This window comes from Pygoscelis adeliae, unplaced genomic scaffold, assembly GCF_000699105.1.
Source record: "Pygoscelis adeliae isolate BGI_AS28 unplaced genomic scaffold, ASM69910v1 Scaffold38, whole genome shotgun sequence".
NCBI lineage: Eukaryota > Metazoa > Chordata > Aves > Sphenisciformes > Spheniscidae > Pygoscelis > Pygoscelis adeliae.
The window spans coordinates 17371046-17390268 of NW_008825614.1; the positions used below are offsets into that span (position 1 = coordinate 17371046).

A 19223-nucleotide genomic window follows, 5' to 3' on the forward strand; every position below is an offset into this window, starting at 1 on the left:
TGTTTCATGTTAGCTTATTTCCAGCTTTTCCGCATTTTTAGAAAGCTGAGACTTCCTAAGCTTGCACATCACCTCCAAAATGAGACCAGCTGTGTGCATCTTACCACCCAGCCAAGTCATATAAGAGGCTGAGTTACGAAGGCTGAGTAATATCAGATCTGAATTAAATTAGGCTATATTTTGCAAGCTAGTGCCTTTCAACATTATTATTAAATGTCAGAATAAGAATTATTTCAATTCCATTTTGAAATAAAATAGAACAGTGCTGTCAGTTTTTACATAAGCGCTACTTTGATGAATCTTTTGATCAGTCATTTCTGTTGCACCACAAACTGCTTCCAACAACACTGCCCAGGCATTTTCATGGTTCCCAAGACTGGATTCCTCTTCCTAAGGTGTGTTTCCCTCATATCCAAGGTAGAAAGGAGAGAAAAGCTGACAATTCTGAAATTATATGCATTTGTGGCAATTAGACCAATTGGTTACTGAGAATATGTTAATGATCTGTCCCCTCTTACGTGTTTTTACACTGTTAGCAATATTCACTGTATAAATGAAAATACTTTTAAATAGGAAGACTCAGTTTCACAATCAGCTTAAATAGATGCAAGACTACATCACTGCTGAAATTCTGTAACTGCACAATGGGTCTCATTGGCTTGTTGTTCCAAGAAAACAAATCTGACAAATAAAAAGCTTTTAGCTTGATTAGGGAGCAGCTCTGACTCACTGAGGCCTTGTGATCCCCAGGACTAAAGAAGGAAAGGAGTGGGCAGCATGGTTTTCAGTAGCTATGTAATCGTAAGTCATGAAACCGTGTCCTGTGTCAGTAATTGCTAAGCTGCACAGCGTCATTCAAAATTTTGCAAGCTTCTCTTTTGGTTTTTCCAAAGACGTCACACTCCTGTACTAGTTACATTTGAGTTGTACTTTCAAGCTTTGCTGTGTGACAGACTTGAAACAAAAAAACCAGATGCAGCAAACCAACTGAGCAACCTATTTTCACATCCATTTACTACTGTGTACTATCCAGAATTCAAATCCATCAGACTTTGGAAAACAAGGCCTTATTCTATGGTGAGGATCCAATGGCAGGATCCTCACTGTACCTATAAGACAAAAGCAAGGTGCTCTAACCTTAATAAGTAAAGGGCGCTGTTTCAAGGGAGTTTAAAATCCATCTTCCAGTCTGTACAAATGCTATGTAGACTGTGGAGGGATTTATTTCAGAACTGAGTGTGAAAAGATATATAAATAAGCACGGAGGTACAGGAAGTAAAGAATCATTTAGTGAAAGAATCTACTATACAGGGAGATTACTTATAACACTGTTCTCAAATTAACAAGTGTGCATTATTTAAAATGCCACCAGTGTCAGAATAAGTAACGATTTGGATACAGTCCAATATGAAAGGTATGAAGCAATAAAGCGAAGGACTCAGTTTAGTGTTACAGCTGATTTAAAATAAATTATTAATGTCCTAATATGATTACATTTTAAATGTAAAGTTTACATTTACAGGGACTTAATTATAAAGAAAACGTCAATCTTCACTGCAAGGGGGGGGGAGGGGAAAGAAAAAATAATCACAAAATTAGGAGTACAAAAGTGAGGCAGTTTATTGAAATAAGGACTTAGCCAAAGCAGGTTGAACTCAGTGGACCGATACAGCCTATACTGGATGCAATGAACATGTTCTCTAGGGAGAGGAGTTTTGTTTGCCTTGTGTAGCTACAACACCAAACACTATCGACCCTAAATCCTTATTTGGGAGTTTAATGGGTTATTATTACAGAAGAACCAGCAAGTATAAATACCTCTAATTCAGAATGCACTTTAGCTCTATTATATTAATTCTGTTAATCCATTTCAAGCCCAGATTCCATGCTTTGTGTCCATGAAGAGACACAGGGATGTAAGAAAGCATGTGAACACTTTACAGTATATAGTTCCTGGCTATACTGTAAAAATACTCTCTGCAGTGTACTGACAGCATTTTCCTTTACATGTACAAACATATCTCCTTTCCACCTGCTGCTTTAACAAAATATGCCCAACAATGCAATGCAAGCATAGAAGGACTCTCATGAGAAAGAAACAGAGGCACTCTCTGTTACGTGCTGAAGGTTACAGTGCTGAAGTATTGTGTTACCTTTGAACCATGTCTGAAACAGATGACAAAAAGCTGTCCATTCTTTTGGAAAACATCTCTGCTCCTCTCTTAAAAAAGTTGATCTGAAAAATAATAATAATAATAAAAAAACAAAAACACAAAAAAATGGACACTGGAAGTTATCTTGGCTTTGGCAGACAAATAACAGACTGTGGGGACTGTGTTAACAGTGATCCCATTATGACTGATACTTTGGGCTCGCGATCAAACACGTGGTCAAAACAGCTGCGTTGCCTTTGTATTTCTCACTTTTGCAACTTTCCACCCTTTCACACACCCTTTTACACACACACAAGCTGTTGGCTGCTGACAGGTATGTTTCCAATGAACTTGCTAAATGACTGAAATAAGGGAACAGGGAGCCTTCTCCCATACTAGCACTGTGCAGAATTGGGTCTAGTGGTATTATGCGCCACTGCGTGCAATGCCACCGTGTCAAAAGGAACGGGACACAAATCATCCATTAGATTTAGTAGTCTAACCTGGACCACCAACTCCAACCTGGAAATTTTCGAACTGCTGTGGCAAAGTCAGTCAGGAAAGTGATGAAGTATAGCTGTGCTAGCAGAAGCCCCCAGGGCAATCAGTTATATCAACTACAGATTTACCATGGATTTTGTTCTACTGAAGGAGCTAAAAAAAGCTACTAAGGCCAAAGTGCACATTTTGTGACAGAAGATGAATTCACTTAGCTAGTATGGCTCAGCAGGCACACAACAGCAGCAAAGAACTCAGTGTAGACTTGACCTTGGATTACCCACTGTGGGGTGCACAGTCATCATCAGGACCTACTGGCAACTGTGTGAAACATGGACACAGCTAGCACATGTGTGCAATTAATTAGCTTTTTTAAAAAAAATAAAATCAGTGAACTACTCCAGAAAGAGATGTAAAAGCAAATTCTTGGCTGTTAAGCAATTTATTAGCTATTTCATCTGATTTTACTTGTGATTCCACTCCTTTTCCCTAACCTTGGGACATGGGATTCCTCTTACCTGTAACTCAGAGTTCTGCAACCATGTTATTGACCACAGACTCCCTTTACAGACAAAGGACAGAAACCATGCTCTCTTATAGAATGATTCACCTATTCTATTTCAGAAGCCTACTTCAGGAGGGAAGAGCTCTAAATTCCACTGATGATAGACTCACATGCCTAGCTTAGATATTGATGTCAGTTTTCAGTCAAATAAACCCTGTATTAGCCACTGCTTCTTCCAAAAATTCCTTATCACCTGCTCATTTGTTGGAAATGTGAAATATGAAACACGTTTTGAGTAATTAATAAAGAAAATATATACTTGGGCTGAAAGGCGGTTCACAGTATTTAAGCATCAATATCAACTGGCTTCTGGCTACACAGTCATTCCCATGACAACTTAAGAGTTTCCTGTATAAGGCACTGAGATATGGCAGTTTTGCCAGATAAAATACAGGGAAAGGAAGTTCTGTTTGGCTTCCAGTAAAGGAAACCAACACAGTTCTTTCACTTAGTATAATTACAGCAGAGAAGCAGTGTGCACTCCCGTGGTGGGGAAAGTGACTGTATTCTGATTTATTACCTATTTTATATGGGGCACATGATCTGCAAAAGACACAGGACAATGGAGACGATGATCCACACTACAATCTCAAACAGAGCACTGCATCCATTTTTTCTGTTTTCACAGCCCAGCTCTCATTTTCCCAAGGCTTTCTTTCATCAATGTTGAAGCACAACAGACCCTTAAAATGGGTGGCAATGAGAATCAAGTGCAGTGAAAATACTAGTTTGTTGATCCTCCTGACATCCTGGAGAGTCAGATTATCAGTATTACTACTGCATTTTACAGACTTGAGAAATGCCCTATCAAATTGCTGGCAGAATAAAGATTAGAAAGAGGATTTGCCAGCCTTATGCTCAATCCACTCTACTGTTCTGTCCTTCCAGTTCTCCAGTGCATGCTCTGTTCCCTATCGTGTACACTCCTCATCAGTATGCTGAACATTATGTGCCAGGAAGGGAACTGCTACATAGGAGAGTTTGTGCAGACAGAGTAAACAGTGGAAGTAAACGCTGCTGCACTGATAGCTTAGCTGTGAAAAAATTAACCCCAGGATGATTTTTCATAAAAGTGTATTGGATTTTTTTTTTTAATCTGTGCCTTTTCTGAATATCTAAACATTCAACTATCTGCCACAAACAAAATCAGTTGTCAGAATCTAGGCAAGCTGAATAAAAGTTCCAGCCCCTCGTTATCACTTGTCAGTTCTCAAAAAAAAAAAAATCCAGAGCTACAATGTTTTACTTTTCCCAGGTACATGTGTAAGTGATATAATCGCTTTACTGTCTGTACCTGTCCCCGTGTATATCCCAGCATAGGTTCCATCATTGCCACTCTCTTCCTGTACTGCAGAGCATTCAGGGCACAGTAATATTGCAGAGATGAAAGGTGCTGCTTTCTTCTTGCATTTGCCACTTCTTTTGCCACTTCTGCCTTAAGCTGAATAAAAATCGATAAAGAAGTTGATAAAGTGTTACTGTGCATATATTTACTGATTATTTTCAAGTTATCTTTAAACAACTCTCATTACAGAACTTCTCCACATTAAAATGAAGGATAAGAAACTAAGAAAGCAAATCCAAAGCCCAAAGCAAATACTTCAAGCCCTTCTCTGGCAAGATACTTAAGCATTTGGGGAGCCCCTGTGACTATAAACTATGTAACTACCACAACTAAAATTCTGGATCTGATCTCAGTGCAAGAAATTTATTTGCAGCTGACATCACAACACAAGCCTGCAAGTGCAGAATGCAGAGATGTAGCATTCACAATATGCTATCTCACATTCTGTTCTGTAATGCATTTTCCTTTAAAGGACCATCCTGTAGAACTGATGCACTCTTAGGATAGGGCCAATCACACACTTTCTGGCACACAGGGATATATTTTGGAATAGTGGTCCAGTGGGCAAAGAAGAAGAAATGTAAAATAATCCCACCAACAAATGGAATTGGAATGACAATCCATACAGAGAAATTTAGCAGGAAGGTAGATGTGAAAAAATGGAATGCTTTATAAACAGCAGACACAAGGCTTTCTGACAGTTCACAATGAATTGTACCCAGTGATACAGCATCATGACATCAGCTGTACAACAGTAGGCCTATACAAATCTGTTCATAGCCATTTGGATTGCCTCTGTCTGAAGAGCTCCCCTGGATCTGAAGGGCTCTAGTTCAGCACAATACTTGATCACTTGGCTAACTTGGAGAAAACAGGTATAAGTTTGCTGAATTGATGTTTAAAAGCTTTGTGTCTGCTTGGAAACGAAATCACAAGTAATCTTGAGCTACTGTGAATTTAACTGATGAATTCTCCAAAGTTCGTAAGTGAACAATGATGCAGACAGAACAGCTGATGGAAACTTTTCCGTTTCACGTTCGTTACCTTTTCATTTTCTTTCCTTTTCGGTAACCTGCTATACTTTGCCATGGACACGTCATGTTCTGTAGACAAGGAATATTATTTTTTTTAGAAATGTGATGTGTGTGTGCGTAGATTAAAAGTATCTTCTGTGATATAACAGGTGCACACCATTACAAACAAACAAAACAGGGAAACATACCATTGCTAGCAAGGCCAAAAAGATCCTTCAACGTGCTTACTTCTGGAAAAGAGAAATCAAATATTCAAAGTAAAAACAGCTGTAAACACTTTCTTCAATTGAGACCATTTATGGCACATTTAAGGCCTAAGTCACTCCAATCCTTTCAAAGCAGAGATGCATAAGTTGTGCCTGTCTTAAAAATGATAAACCAGATCAGCTGCTAGAGAAATGAATAGGCAGATAGCAAATTAAGAGTCGAGTGAGTTTACTTGAGTAAGTTATCACTACGAAAAAGACTCTTCATCTGCCAGTGTAATTTACCCAAAGAAGCACCATGTCACTATGCTTGTTATGATAAAAGGCTCACCACTATCATGAAAGATCGGCAGTTCTGAACAACTTCCTGACAATGCTTATGTGATACGAGAAATCTAAGTCCCAGAGACATATGAACTAAGCCCCTTCCCTGCACATGAATCTTCATCAATGTGGAACATTTTTTGCTAAGTTTCTCTGTGAAAAGAAGCAAGTATCTAACACATCTGACTGCTGGCTACGATGCTTACGTAACAAACACTGGCCATGAGTTTTGGATGCAGGTAGAAGGAAGAGAAAGTAAACAGGCGACTCAACTTTCACAAGTGTTGGGCACAAGCTACTCTCAGTGTCCGTACCAACGTTATGCTGCAACTGGCAAAACCCTTCTTAAAAAGCTACAGAGAAAGCACATTCACAAGAACAGAACCAAGATCTTACCATTCAAATACTGCTTTATATTTGACATTATGTTATAAACAAGACATCCATTGATGTCTTCACAATTTCAAATGAGATGCTATGATACAAGGAACCTTAACTAGTCACTATTTTGCTGTAGTTGTTTTGTCTCCCATCAAAATTGTCTTTAAAAAGTACATAAATAGGACTGAGCTTAGTGAGTTGAGAAGTGGGCTTTAAAAAAAAAAACCAACCAAAAACCAACCTAAAACGCTGCAGTAAAAACTCATGTTTCTGTTGCATGAGTAGGTTAGAGTGTCCTTGACCTTGAATATGAACTTCTTTCTTTTCAAATTACACCAAATGTTTGCACTATTGCTCTGCTGTTTAAGTAATGAATTTCCAAGTGTGTGCAATCAGGTTACTTGGAACTACCCTTGGATGGCAAGGATTTAAAGCGGGCTAATTCGTTAAAAAGGAGGGAATATACTATACCCTGAAGTGAAAAAAGCATTCTTGCTTGTGTTTTTCCAACAAACCCAAACTTCTGAAGTGGGATAAATACCGTTTGCAAGCCAGATTCACTGCTAAATTTTCCTTCTTTAGGCCATTATAACATGAATGACTTCAGTAAAATTACACTAGTGTAAAAGCAGAGTGACTCAACAAAGAACAAAGCTGTGTATTTTCAAACGTGCACCATATGGTGCATAAAACCTTATGTGGTGAACTTGCACTATTTAAGTCTGAGTAAAAGCATGCACCTGTCAATGAAATTCTGTAGCAGAAAAAAAAAAACCACAAAAAACTTTACTGTGAATCATCAAAGAACAAATTATTACATGACACTATGTCTCAGTTTATTATGAAATAAGCAAGAAGGAACACATGAAGAAAATTAAAACTTAAAATAAAATTTACCTGTGAGATCCTTTTCCCGAAATTGTATTATTGGTAGAACCATTGTATCTGCAAGCTGTTTTGCCAGTTCAGAATGAAGAATATTGAGCTGAAACAGAGAATAGAGGAATGCCCTAAGACACAGTGTAAATAAAAAAAATAAACCTAACAGCACTCTACAGCTGTTGAAGAAGCACACCTGCCATTTGTGCCCAGCAGACAAAAAAAGGATATTATGTACTTCACTGTACTTCAGTGCTTAAAATACATTTCTCAAGATATGTGAGACAGATGGGGATTTTCCCCTAAATGCCTAATTCCTGCCTGTTTTCCAGGGATCCAAGAACTTTTCAGTTCCCACATACCCTATTGGGGCAGTTCACTTCACCATTAATGCTAATGCTTTACCCAACAGGATTTAACCTGTAATTAGCCTTTATTAACCAGTTTTTGTTAGTCTCTACACCACAGGGTTACAGTCCCACCACCATGACTAGAATCTCTTTCCATTCATGAGGGTTACCCGGGACACAATCACAACAGGGGGCAAACACAATGAAAGGTCCCATTCAAATATTTTCCCTTCAGAGCAGTTTCCCATTCCTGTTTTTGTAAGTGTTTCTCTAAAATTCAGCACATCAAGACATATTTTAAAGCACTCGCGTGACGCTGTTTAGGATGAAGGCAAGGCTCTCATGTCAGCAGTGGCATGCTAAGAATATTAGATGGGTTCAGGTAGGACAACTATCAATCACACTGCTCGAGCGCCTGTGTCCTGGTTTCGGCAGGGATAGAGTTAATTTCCTTCCGAGTAGCTGGTACAGTGCTGTGTTTTGGATTTAGGATGGGAACAAAATTGATAACGCACAGATGTTTTAGTTGTTGCTAGGTAATGCTTACACTAGCCAAGGACTTTTTAGTTTTCCATGCTCTACCGACTGAGAAGGCTGCAGATGCACAAGAAGCTGGGAGGGGGCACAGCCAACCTGGCCAAAGGGACATTCCATACCATGTGACATCATGCTCAGTACATAAACTGGGGGAAAGCTGGCCGGGGGGGCCGCTGCTCGGGGACTAGCTGGGCATCGGTCGGCGGGTGGTGAGCAACTGTACTGTGCATCACTTGCTTTATGTATTATTATTATTATCATCATATTATTATTATCATTTTATTTCAATTATTAAACTGTTTTTATCTCAACCCACGAGTTTTTCTCACTTGTGCTTTTCCAATTCTCTCACCCATCCCACCGGGGGGTGGGGGAGTGAGCGAGCGGCTGTGTGGTGTTTAGTTGCCGACTGAGGTGAAGCCACGACAGCCCGATACTACAAACTAGGAGTGTGCCACATGCTGACATGATATTCTGCCCGCTTGCTCACAGTATCCCGGAGGCCTCTAGGCTGAGTTATGCAGGTGAGAATGAAGTCAGTATTTCCCACTAGACAATACAAAACTAAACCAGGACAATTCAATGCCTGTAGAACAGACAACTGAGAAACAGGTACAGGGGGTAGCTAACACACAGAAAAGGAGGCTAAGGAACGGAGCGAGCTCTTGTGAGGGAAAATGTGACTGACAGAACTGAACAGAGAGGCTCTCAGCTTTCTGCTCCCAAATGGGATGGTTCTCTTGTACCTGGGAAGGAGAAAGTTCTTGTTTTGATTTATTCATAGTTCACATAGACAAGTACAAGACTTGTGACAATAAATGCCCCTTTCAAGTATCCCCTGAGAGCAGATGAGCAGCGGGAGAAGCCTAAGGGAAAAGTTAACCTTTGGGATTCCTCTCGCTATATTGTTAGTTATCCATGGGCTCTAAAAATTTTAACTTATTTTTTGCCCCACAACCCTCCTATCTCCTCTCCTCTCCCAAAAAGTCGACCTCAATACAGCCTTTTGCCTTCTTAATGAAAGTTGAAAGTAAACTAACAAGAAGAACAAGCCTTTTCTGATGGCACAGCCCTGCTCACAACAGAAAGAGTGATGTGACAAGTAATACTTAAGCAATAAGGACCTAGATACTAAGATGATATTGAAATGTTATATGGGGAGGTCTAACAAAAGCATTTAGAAAGACTCTCAGTACTCAGCAACAACCTGCAGAGAGTGGAAGTGTTCAGCGCACACAGCTGTAGTACCTAACCTGCCTTCAGTAGGCATTTCTGCAGCCTCCTCCAGACACCTCTGGATTCTGTGTGATCTCACAGCAACTAAACTACGACTTTACTAATTCACAGCTGCCCTGCATCCATCCCTCACAGGTTTTGGCTCAAATTGCAGTGTTTAAAGCTTAAAAATGTAAATGTCATTTTTAAATGGAACGAAATTAAAAATGGCACCAGCCTAGATGAAACGTCCTGTTTCAGTCTCTTTTCTAATTCCCCTGTTTAGGAAGTCCAGCTTTGCTCTGAGGACAGCGTGAGGGATGAAGCCACAGAAACTGCTCTAACCATTACGAAAGGGTGATATTACACTTCTTTCCCCTCCAGTTAAATGATTCTATAAAACCCAGGCACAATCTAGCCTTCAGTGGAAAGGCTCAGAATCAAAAGGAAAAAGATCAAAAGAAAAACCATCAATATTCTATATTGTAAAAATAGAATATCGGCAATTCAAATTACCTCATCCACAACTTTTGAAAAGTAATGAAGGGTGGATATCACTTCTTCATCTCCTTTACCTAAGGCAAAATGCTGAAAATAGAAACACACGTTTGGTCAGTAAATCAATAAAGGTGAGTCTAAAATACAACATGTGTTTTACTATAAAGGTAATGAACGCTCCTACAAAATGCAGTAAACGTTAAAAATAAATGAAAAAACAGTAACTCACTAATAGATACTCTTTTACCCTGCTCCTCTTGTTCTAAATAAATGGATTTTGGACAACATATAATTAATGCTTATTATACTCATTTTAAAGTCATAGTCATACAATAGGAACAAACTGGTTTGAATGTTCATGAAGTTATTAACCCACATTTAGCACTTTTTTTTTTTTTTTTAAAGATTCTCAGAAGTGACCTGACTCCCTTGAACATGCTGGGGAATTTTACGACAGCCTTCACATGAAACCAAGTAAAGCCAATGCCCTAAGGAATTCTGGAAACCACACTATTTACACAGACTTCTTCGCAAATGCTGAGGCTGAAAAGAAATCAAAGGCGTATGTTGAACATACCTGCTTTTCATAGGCAAGGAGCTGCTTCGAAAGCTGTTGTGTGGCAAGACACATTTCATTCTACAAACAAAAGTGACATGTTAATAGAAATAATGAAGTCTTTAGCTCTGCTGTTACCAGCTTCTTGACTGAATCTGCAACTACTTACACAAACATTCAGTTGTATGTAAACAACCAGTCCCAAAATACCTACATAGAGAAGCAGTAATAATAGGTACACTTCAGACCTAATCAACACACAGTTCATTTAACTACTTTGAATACAGGTAGGATTTGGGATTTAGTTTTGGGTTTGGGTTCCCCCCCACACCCCCCAGAATAACAAAACTAGAACAACCTCAAACATGTAAGCTGTCATACCCGCATAAGAATGTTTCATATTGGTTAATCATCTTTCCCCAAAATCTACAGCAATAAAGAGAACCAGCAGATGTGCCTTCATAGAATGCATTCACACTCAGGGAAGGTACTGAGGTAATTACAGTGCTTTAAGTTGACACAGGAGTACAAAACAGCACATAATTCTGTATTCTCATGGCTAAACTGGCTAATGAAAGTACACACATCCTTAAGATGTGTTTACGCAACACAAGACTTGTAGCGAGGTTGTATAATTTTGCTTTACAGCTGGAAAAAACCAGACAAGCATTTGGATGTGTCAATCTTTACTCAGTGTATTCCCAACAATAGTATATCAACTCCTCTGTTCCTGATTTGTTAACAATGACTTAGAACTGGAATAAAAGAACAAGGGGAAGGGGTGGAAGTGGGATCTGTCTTAACCCATCAAATCCTTCTCTTCCTCAGTAATGCCAAAAACTAATCACTTTTCATTTAATTTCATTTTAAACCTTAACATAATCTATTCCTCTCTCCAAATACATAAGGCCACAGAGAGTTTGTAAACCTCAGAGCAATCTCTGAACTGCTTTAATAGCACCCTTTATGCTGGGGCTGGTACAGAAAACCATTAAAACTGGGACAGAGTTTGTGTGCCCTCATGTTCTCCCTTGTCATCCTGAGCACGCAGAGCATGGCACAGTTAACTATCTGGGCCAGAGATTCTAAAACACCCTTTACTTTGGCCTGATGCCGCCTCTGACATACTGCGTTACAGCCTGGTGCTTCTGCATCACCTTGGCATGCCAGGAAGGAGGGTTAATATGGACAGCAAGGCCCAAACGCTTAGCCAGAGTCTTAAGTATGCCCAAGTGCTCAGAAAGAGACGTAGCCACAGCCTAGGTAACAGCAGCTGTATGTGAACACATGGCAGAAAAAGATGGGTGAGCTAATCCTGACCAACTTAAAACACTGTGGTGATAACACTCACAGGTGGCTGGAGATGGGAGAGCAGAGGCCGTCCAAGGTACAAACAGGGGCTCAGAACCGAGTTAATCTGGGTCCAAACTCAGATCATGTGCACCCCATGACTATTCTCACCTCACAGTGATGGATTATTCTTGTTTCTTGTCTCAGACCAAGTAGTAGTGAGCATTACACTTTCATACAATAATAATGCCAAGGATTCACTTAAGATTTGCAGGTTGGTTATGCAGACTGTGTAGTTTTTAATATAAAAAAGTTTTACACAAACACTTGGAATTTAAGTATTTCCCAAGCCAGTGGATGGGAAGGATGTCATGCTTTATAATAAATTAACAAGCCTTGTTAAGGGCTCAGGCAAGGATAGGAATGAGCCTTAACCATCTGCTCCCAGGCTGTAAGAACACCTGAGAGACTTTGCCACCTTCAAAGTGGGAGCTAGCAAGCAATGACTTGATGACAGGAAGGATGAGACTCCTTCTATGTGGACTGATGACATTAAAAGGGTTGGTTTGTTTGTATGCATGTGGGTGGAGTCCAAAGATGAATTTAAGATTACAAAAAGAAGCAGAGGTTCTCAGACCTAGGATCTTTTTCATAAACACAAGCTCAAAGATAGTCTTCTTGCAGTTCTTACTCAGCTCTAAGTCCTCACACAGCAACTGTGATGCCATTTGTCAGTTGTACAGTTGGGTCAGGGTGAGAGAAATCTTTTGAAATAAACTGAGTGTTAGAAACATGCCTTTTTTTCCCCCTTTTTGTTTCAGTTCACTTATTCCTGCAGTGTCTGCAGCTGTGTGGTCTGTTCTGAATTTGGAAAATAAATGTTTCTGGCTTAAACTTGCTAACACTAAAAGAAGCTTCAGAATAATGGGCTGACACCAAAGGCATCCTATATCTTTGTGTTAGCCATCCTCAAAGCTTCTACCAGTTTGGTTTTTAAAGACTACCAGATCCTCAATTTCCTCACCCAATATCCAAAGAGTAATAAAGAACATCATTACTCATCTGTGCGGGACAGTTTGAGGATGGGCAATGCAAAGAGGTGTGTGGAAGAAGCATCTTCCAGCGATCACCACTCCCCAGGAGCAGTCTCCAGTATGTGACAGGATAATGGGGGAATACATAAACCCTGAGGGTCTCAAAGGGGTGTAAGTTAACAACATCATATCAAGTATATGATCGGGTGACAACAGTCACATATAGACCCCAAGCAGATATTCATGGCATGCTACTCCAGGTACAGAACAAATTGATGGAAGGGTCTGACATAAAATTTACTTTGGGATTTTGGGACAACAGTTCCACACATCACTGATATCCCATCGTGCCAGCAGGTCACATTTTTCAGTTATAGGCTCGGTTCTTTGTGTCAGAACACAACAAACTTGTTACTCCATCCCTGCCCATGTGGAAGAGCTAATCCTGGGTCCTTGATCTGCCCTCCCAACCTCTGCCAGACTTTGTTCCCATTAGAGGTACAAAATCATTCATTATATCACTAGGAAAAAAATTAACAGCCAATCACACGCACACACCCCAAACAGCTGTAAACAAATCAAATCAAGCTAGCAAATTGAAACACAGTCACATTGCATAAGGAACAGGAAGCAGGCAACGTGCTCTGCTGACCTAGTGGTAATACTGCATTGCTAAACACACTAATCTGGGAAAGTTTGGTTTAATCCTCCTCCCATTTCTTCCTAATCAGCCTTCTCCCCGCCCTCCCCTGGTACTAATCAGTCTCAAGACTTAAAAGTTATTTGCATTGTTTCAACTGACAGACCCACTAAATCCAGGCAAATTATTTTAACAGGTTTTAATCCATTTCCAAGACATTTTCCCATGGAATACAGCAACATTCACTTCTTTTATCCTGAAGTTACTGAAATTCAGTATACCACAGCAAAAGAAAAGCTACTAGACAACCCTGACTGCCTGCTCGCATCTCTTCCACATTCCTTTGACATTTCAGAATCCATCAAGCACTTCTGGAGTGCGACAGCTATTGATGAGATGATGTATCAGGCAGAAACCAAATAAAATCCTGAGCAGAAATCCAAGTATTCTAAAAATGAAGGCAAAACTATCCAGCACTGGGCCTCACAAATACATTCATTTTCATTAGATGATTTTACTTAGCAGGGAAAATGTCATTGCAGCATTAAGGTAAAAAAGTATACTAGAAGGAAAGAAGAAAGGACTGTATGCAAATAGGTATCAAGCAATCAGTTATGATTACAGATGTGCTGATTTTTTTTTCTTTTTTAACCTTGGCTGGCATGCTAGGGCATGCTAGCCCTAGGAAAAGATTTTTATGAAGTTCACTAACACCAGTTCACATAGATAAGGTAATGCAAGTGGTGTCTTGAATCTAGCATTAATCTACCAGAAATGAAAAAACAACAGATTAAAAAACATTGTTTAATTCTCAAGTTATTTCAGTACCTCACCCTGCCTTCAAATAAGTCAGCAAGAAAATGTCCAACCATTATTTCCTATTCTAGTGCCAGAGCAAAGGCATGTGATTTTTCTGGGTCGATTCCTTCTTCATTATCACCTTTATTCACCAAGCTGTTCATATCATCAGAAGAGAGTATGATTTTTCTGCAACCCATTTGTAATAAAATCTCCATGCCGTTAACCATTTACCAGTGATGCAGTCCATCCCTTTTTAGGGTCTCTTTTTGTATTTTTCCAAAATAAACTCTGAGGGCTAATACATTGAAGTCAGAAGACATTTCTATAGACAGTCGTCTAACAGACTCCAGATTTGAGGGCACGTAAAGGATTAAGTTGAGCTATAAATTAACTTCTAAAAGACAGAGAGCTATTCCAGCATGTCCAATTCCAATCCCAATATAACAAAGCTTTCTGCAAAGCTACTTTCCTACTCCAGCTAAAGCTGGCATTTTTAAAACTCTGCAAGTAACCAGAACACAGAACTGCCAAATGCTTCTTCATGTAAACAAGCAAGATACTGGTAAAGGTATTTATTCATGCACCCTGTACGTGCAGAATGACACGTAATAAAATTTGGCTTACATCTGGGAAAGCTTAATGCCTCATAAATGAGAAAAAAAAACAGGTAGGTGGTTGAAGAAGGAGGTCCGTGAGGCAGCTGCAGCCTTCTTATCTTTTCAGAACTAGGGAACACATTTACCTTCAAAACCAGGCACAGTACAGAAAGAGCTGGGTCTTGATACAACAGTTTTATACAGCTCTGTCTACATATGCATGTCATCTTCCCACAAAATAGAGTTCTCCAGCAATCTAGTAAATGTTACAGTCCTACAGGCTTAGGCTTGCATATTAAATAGCTTGGAAACATGAACCCAAGGGTGAGAGAAGCTAAGCCTCACCAGGGTGCTCAGGCTGCCCAGCACTTTACAAGATCAGGCTAACATATGGCTTGCCCTGCTGCTGATTCACAGCATAGCATTCAGTCCTCACAAACGTGAATGGTTCAGCAAAGGGTCATCTAATAGCTTCAAGAAATAGAAGACACTAGTCAAAGCTCTGCTGTAAAACAGCAAAAGCAGTTACAGTAGGATGGCTAGTTCAGAAGGGAAAGAACCTCTCCAGTTTCTTGCAAAACAATTACTATCAGCAGGGCACCCATACATTTATGCCTCCTTGTAGTACTCAAATCTCCAGATCCTGCTTAGCGCAACGTTAACTTGCTTCCAGGCATGGTGACAACTCCAACTTCATAGGCAGTATTAAAAACAACTCCCACGGCTTTGTAAATACATTAGTTCTCACATGATAATGCTCTGCTTACCTCTGTTAGCAACATATGGTGAATATGCCTCAGGAAGTGCAGAGGTATATGATGCATACTTACAATGAATATGGAACAATAATATACACAGTATTTCACAGAAGTCAGTGCTGACAACTGTAATTTATTGCAAGTGTTTGTCCTACCTAATACTCTATTGAAGCTTCTCTATGTGGAACTGAAAGTTTACAAAATGCTAACTTAATCTTTATTGTTTCAAAAGGTTTTGGGAAAAAAAGTCTTATCATTTGAAAAGGCAACACAATTGTTCCCTCAGACATGAAAAGAAAGCTATTGAAAGAAAAACTGTATCAGTGCTTACCTGTTAATTTAGCAAGAACTAATTTAAGAATTCTGAACACTTGGGGTTAGCTATGCAACATAACAAATATGAAAATATTTGCATGCCCTAGAGAGCCTGACACCTATCTACTGAGTTATAGCCTAGTGAAGTCAATACATAGGAAGATGAAACAAGCAGCAGTGTTGAAAAATGCAGACACAAGGTGTCATGAATTTGGGGAGAGAAATAACACCGGTATAAAGCACTACCTAAAATAGCCCTGGGCAGATACAAACTGTCCTGATACCCATGTAATCTGGTGCATATAATCCAAGACTATTCCATAATTGTCAAGAGTTGCCTTAAGAGTCTGGACATGAAAAGGCAGTGAGCCCCAGAGGTTGCTGCTGCTTTACCCGTGTCACTCTGGAATCACAAGACAACTGCTCAGAGACACAGATGCTGAACAGAATTACACTTCACAATTCCCATGCTGTTCTCTCTCTGGATATACTGCCTGGATAAAGGCAACATGGGTTTCTTTTTATTCCTCTTCTGCCATCACTGCTTTTAGTATCTAGACAGATTTGTGAGAAATTATGAGATGAAACCTCTTTCCAATGACAAAATACTGTATCTTACTTTCCTCTAACCTGCTTAACTGTTTATCCCTTCTAATAGTCAGCAGAGACAACAGTCTCCTGAGTTTCCAAAAGGCATTTTGTTCCAAGTGAAGATCCCAGCTGCGCCATTTCTATAGTATGGTGAAGAACTGGAGATGATAGTAAAGCTCTGAAAATAATCCACTATGGCAGTGAGAAGTCAGGAATGTAAACTGGGCACACTTTGCTCATACACCATTGCAAGAGCCTCAGCGTGCAACTTAAATAAATGAAGTTTTCTAACAGTCCCTGCTTGCTGCGTTACATATTGCTGAGGTAATAAAATGTCCAGAATGGTGAACACAACATTCACAGAAACCAGACAGCAGTAATACCAGATGCATCATCAGGGCTTGCTTGCAAGGAGGAAGAACTACAAGAACAAACTGTGTAAGGAAGATTTCCTCTACAAGACCACTAACGTAATAACTACTTCAAGGTACCACAGCACAGATGGGAGAACTACAGCAAGAAGTACAATATGTACTCACATGGCTGTGGTTTATTTCATGAAGAAATATAAAAATGCTTCACTGTATTTACATACATGGGCTTGCCAGATCAACCAAACCTCACTCCTTGAGCACATTTGGTTCCTGTGACTTCTCCTTAATCATAGCATCATACACAGCGTCTGCCTTGTAGCATCACAGTCTCTTTCACTAAAGAACTCCATGTGTGAAATAGAGTCACCACCCCATCACATCTGGTGTGGGTGCCCAAAGAGGTGAGAGCACTGTCCTGATCCTGCACAGCAACCAGGGGCTTGTCATGTGCTGAAGGCCTTGCACCCAAAGGCGATCTGCTAGCAATACATCACCCAGCTGCAGCCTAGTGTTATGAGCCCTTCCACATCAAGTGGCTCCACGTGCCTAGACAGCACATCCACCACAACACCCTGCAACGCCTCCACCCCACGATAGGATGCTGCAGACCCCCTCCTTCCACTCTTGGGACAAAAGCAGTTTCAAGTCATTTCAAAGGTCTGTCTACATGGTTTACTGGGTGCATTCATCCCAACAGTTGCCCTACTGTCATTAGAAAAGTTAAAGGCATGCAAAATGAAGTCCTGCTTGAATAACGTATGAGCCTGAAAAGTTAGGTACGCAGCGCCTAGCAGAAATCTGTAGCTTAAGGGGAAAAAAAAAAAAGAGTGTTCAAAAACATTCCTACTTTTCTAAGTGTTTTAAAAAACCCCGGGGCAAATATTTCTATCTTACATTCTTTTCAAAGGCACTGATCCAAGTGTTTAGAGCAGCTTGAGCTGTCAATTTACAAACTTACTGCTGCCCTGCATACAAAGCAGTGTTTTGGGACAAATATATGCATATATCCAAACGGATAATTAACAGCTTGCAGTTGGTACTAATTGCTACTCCCCTGAGACTTTGCACTGCATCCATTCAAAACCATCAACTATTGTTATTTGATCACAAGCTACAGTGGTTTGAATTACATGAAAATCCGAGTTTTCATCACAAGAAACACCAAACTTCTAGTAAACGTCTCCAGAAAATCTTGAAAATATAGTTGAGACACACCTGGGAAATTTTAAAGTTCAGAATGTAGTTAGGAAGAAAACAACATTTATGTTTTTAAAACTGTCCTAACTGTTTTGAGGGGGCATAAACCCTGATTTTTCAATACTGTGGACTGGTACAATCCACTGCTGTTTTGTCTGACTGCCATGACTGTGATTCCAGCCATTTTTACGGCTGTGCAAACAAAACTTGTGTCATTGCTTCGAAGTAGGTCAGTAACTGTAACTCCTATTTTACAGATAAGGAAATCAGAACAGGGGATGACAATGACTTTTCAAAGACAAAATTTAAGTCAGGAAAATAAAAAGGCAAGTTCAGAACCTGGCTTCTCGCTACTCTCAATTTTACACTCTACTAAATCTCGTTCCTTCTCAAAACGAAAAGGGTTGGTAGCACTTCCTAATATGCCGCTAGTCAGGCTGAGACAATGTGTCTCCTAACAACGCATCAGCAAAAGTTGATTTTCTCTCACGTTGTGATTAGGCAGCAAAGAAATATTACACATAGATTTTTCTTAACTGTTCATTCATGTTTAGTGGGTAATTCAGCATTACACTTCTCCTTCTTTGTTTCCCCTTCTTCTTTGTTCCCCAGGGCTCAGTTTTGGGGCTGGTCTTGTTCAATATCTTTATCAATGATCTGGATGAGGGGATTGAGTGCACCCTCAGTAAGTTTGCAGACGACACCAAGTTGGGTGGGAGTGTTGATCTGCTCGAGGGTAGGAAGGCTCGGCAGAGGGACCGGGACAGGCTGGATTGATGGGCCGAGGCCAACTGTATGAGATTCAACAAGGCCAAGTGCCGGGTCCTGCACTTCGGCCACAACAACCCCATGCAGCGCTACAGGCTTGGGGAAGAGTGGCTGGAAAGCTGCCTGGCGGAAAAGGACCTGGGGGTGCTGGTTGACAGCCGGCTGAACATGAGCCAGTGGTGTGCCCAGGTGGCCAAGAAGGCCAATGGCATCCTGGCCTGTATCAGCAATAGTGTGGCCAGCAGGAGTAGGGAAGTGATCGTGCCCCTGTACTCGGCACTGGTGAGGCCACACCTCGAATACTGTGTTCAGTTTTGG

At 40.2% G+C, this 19223-nt stretch overlaps 1 protein-coding gene across 1 annotated transcript in view; it reads right to left on the reverse strand.

Moving 5' to 3' along the window:
- The window catches only part of APPL2 (adaptor protein, phosphotyrosine interaction, PH domain and leucine zipper containing 2), a 33426-nt gene that overhangs the window by 11492 nt on the left and 2711 nt on the right, over nt 1-19223 (reverse strand). The window contains exons 2-8 of the mRNA XM_009332962.1: nt 10563-10622; nt 10004-10075; nt 7404-7491; nt 5784-5825; nt 5606-5664; nt 4511-4657; nt 2154-2236 (exon numbers count right to left, since the gene is read on the reverse strand). Coding sequence (XP_009331237.1) covers nt 2154-2236; nt 4511-4657; nt 5606-5664; nt 5784-5825; nt 7404-7491; nt 10004-10075; nt 10563-10622 — 551 coding nt within the window. The remainder of the gene's footprint in view (nt 1-2153; nt 2237-4510; nt 4658-5605; nt 5665-5783; nt 5826-7403; nt 7492-10003; nt 10076-10562; nt 10623-19223) is intronic.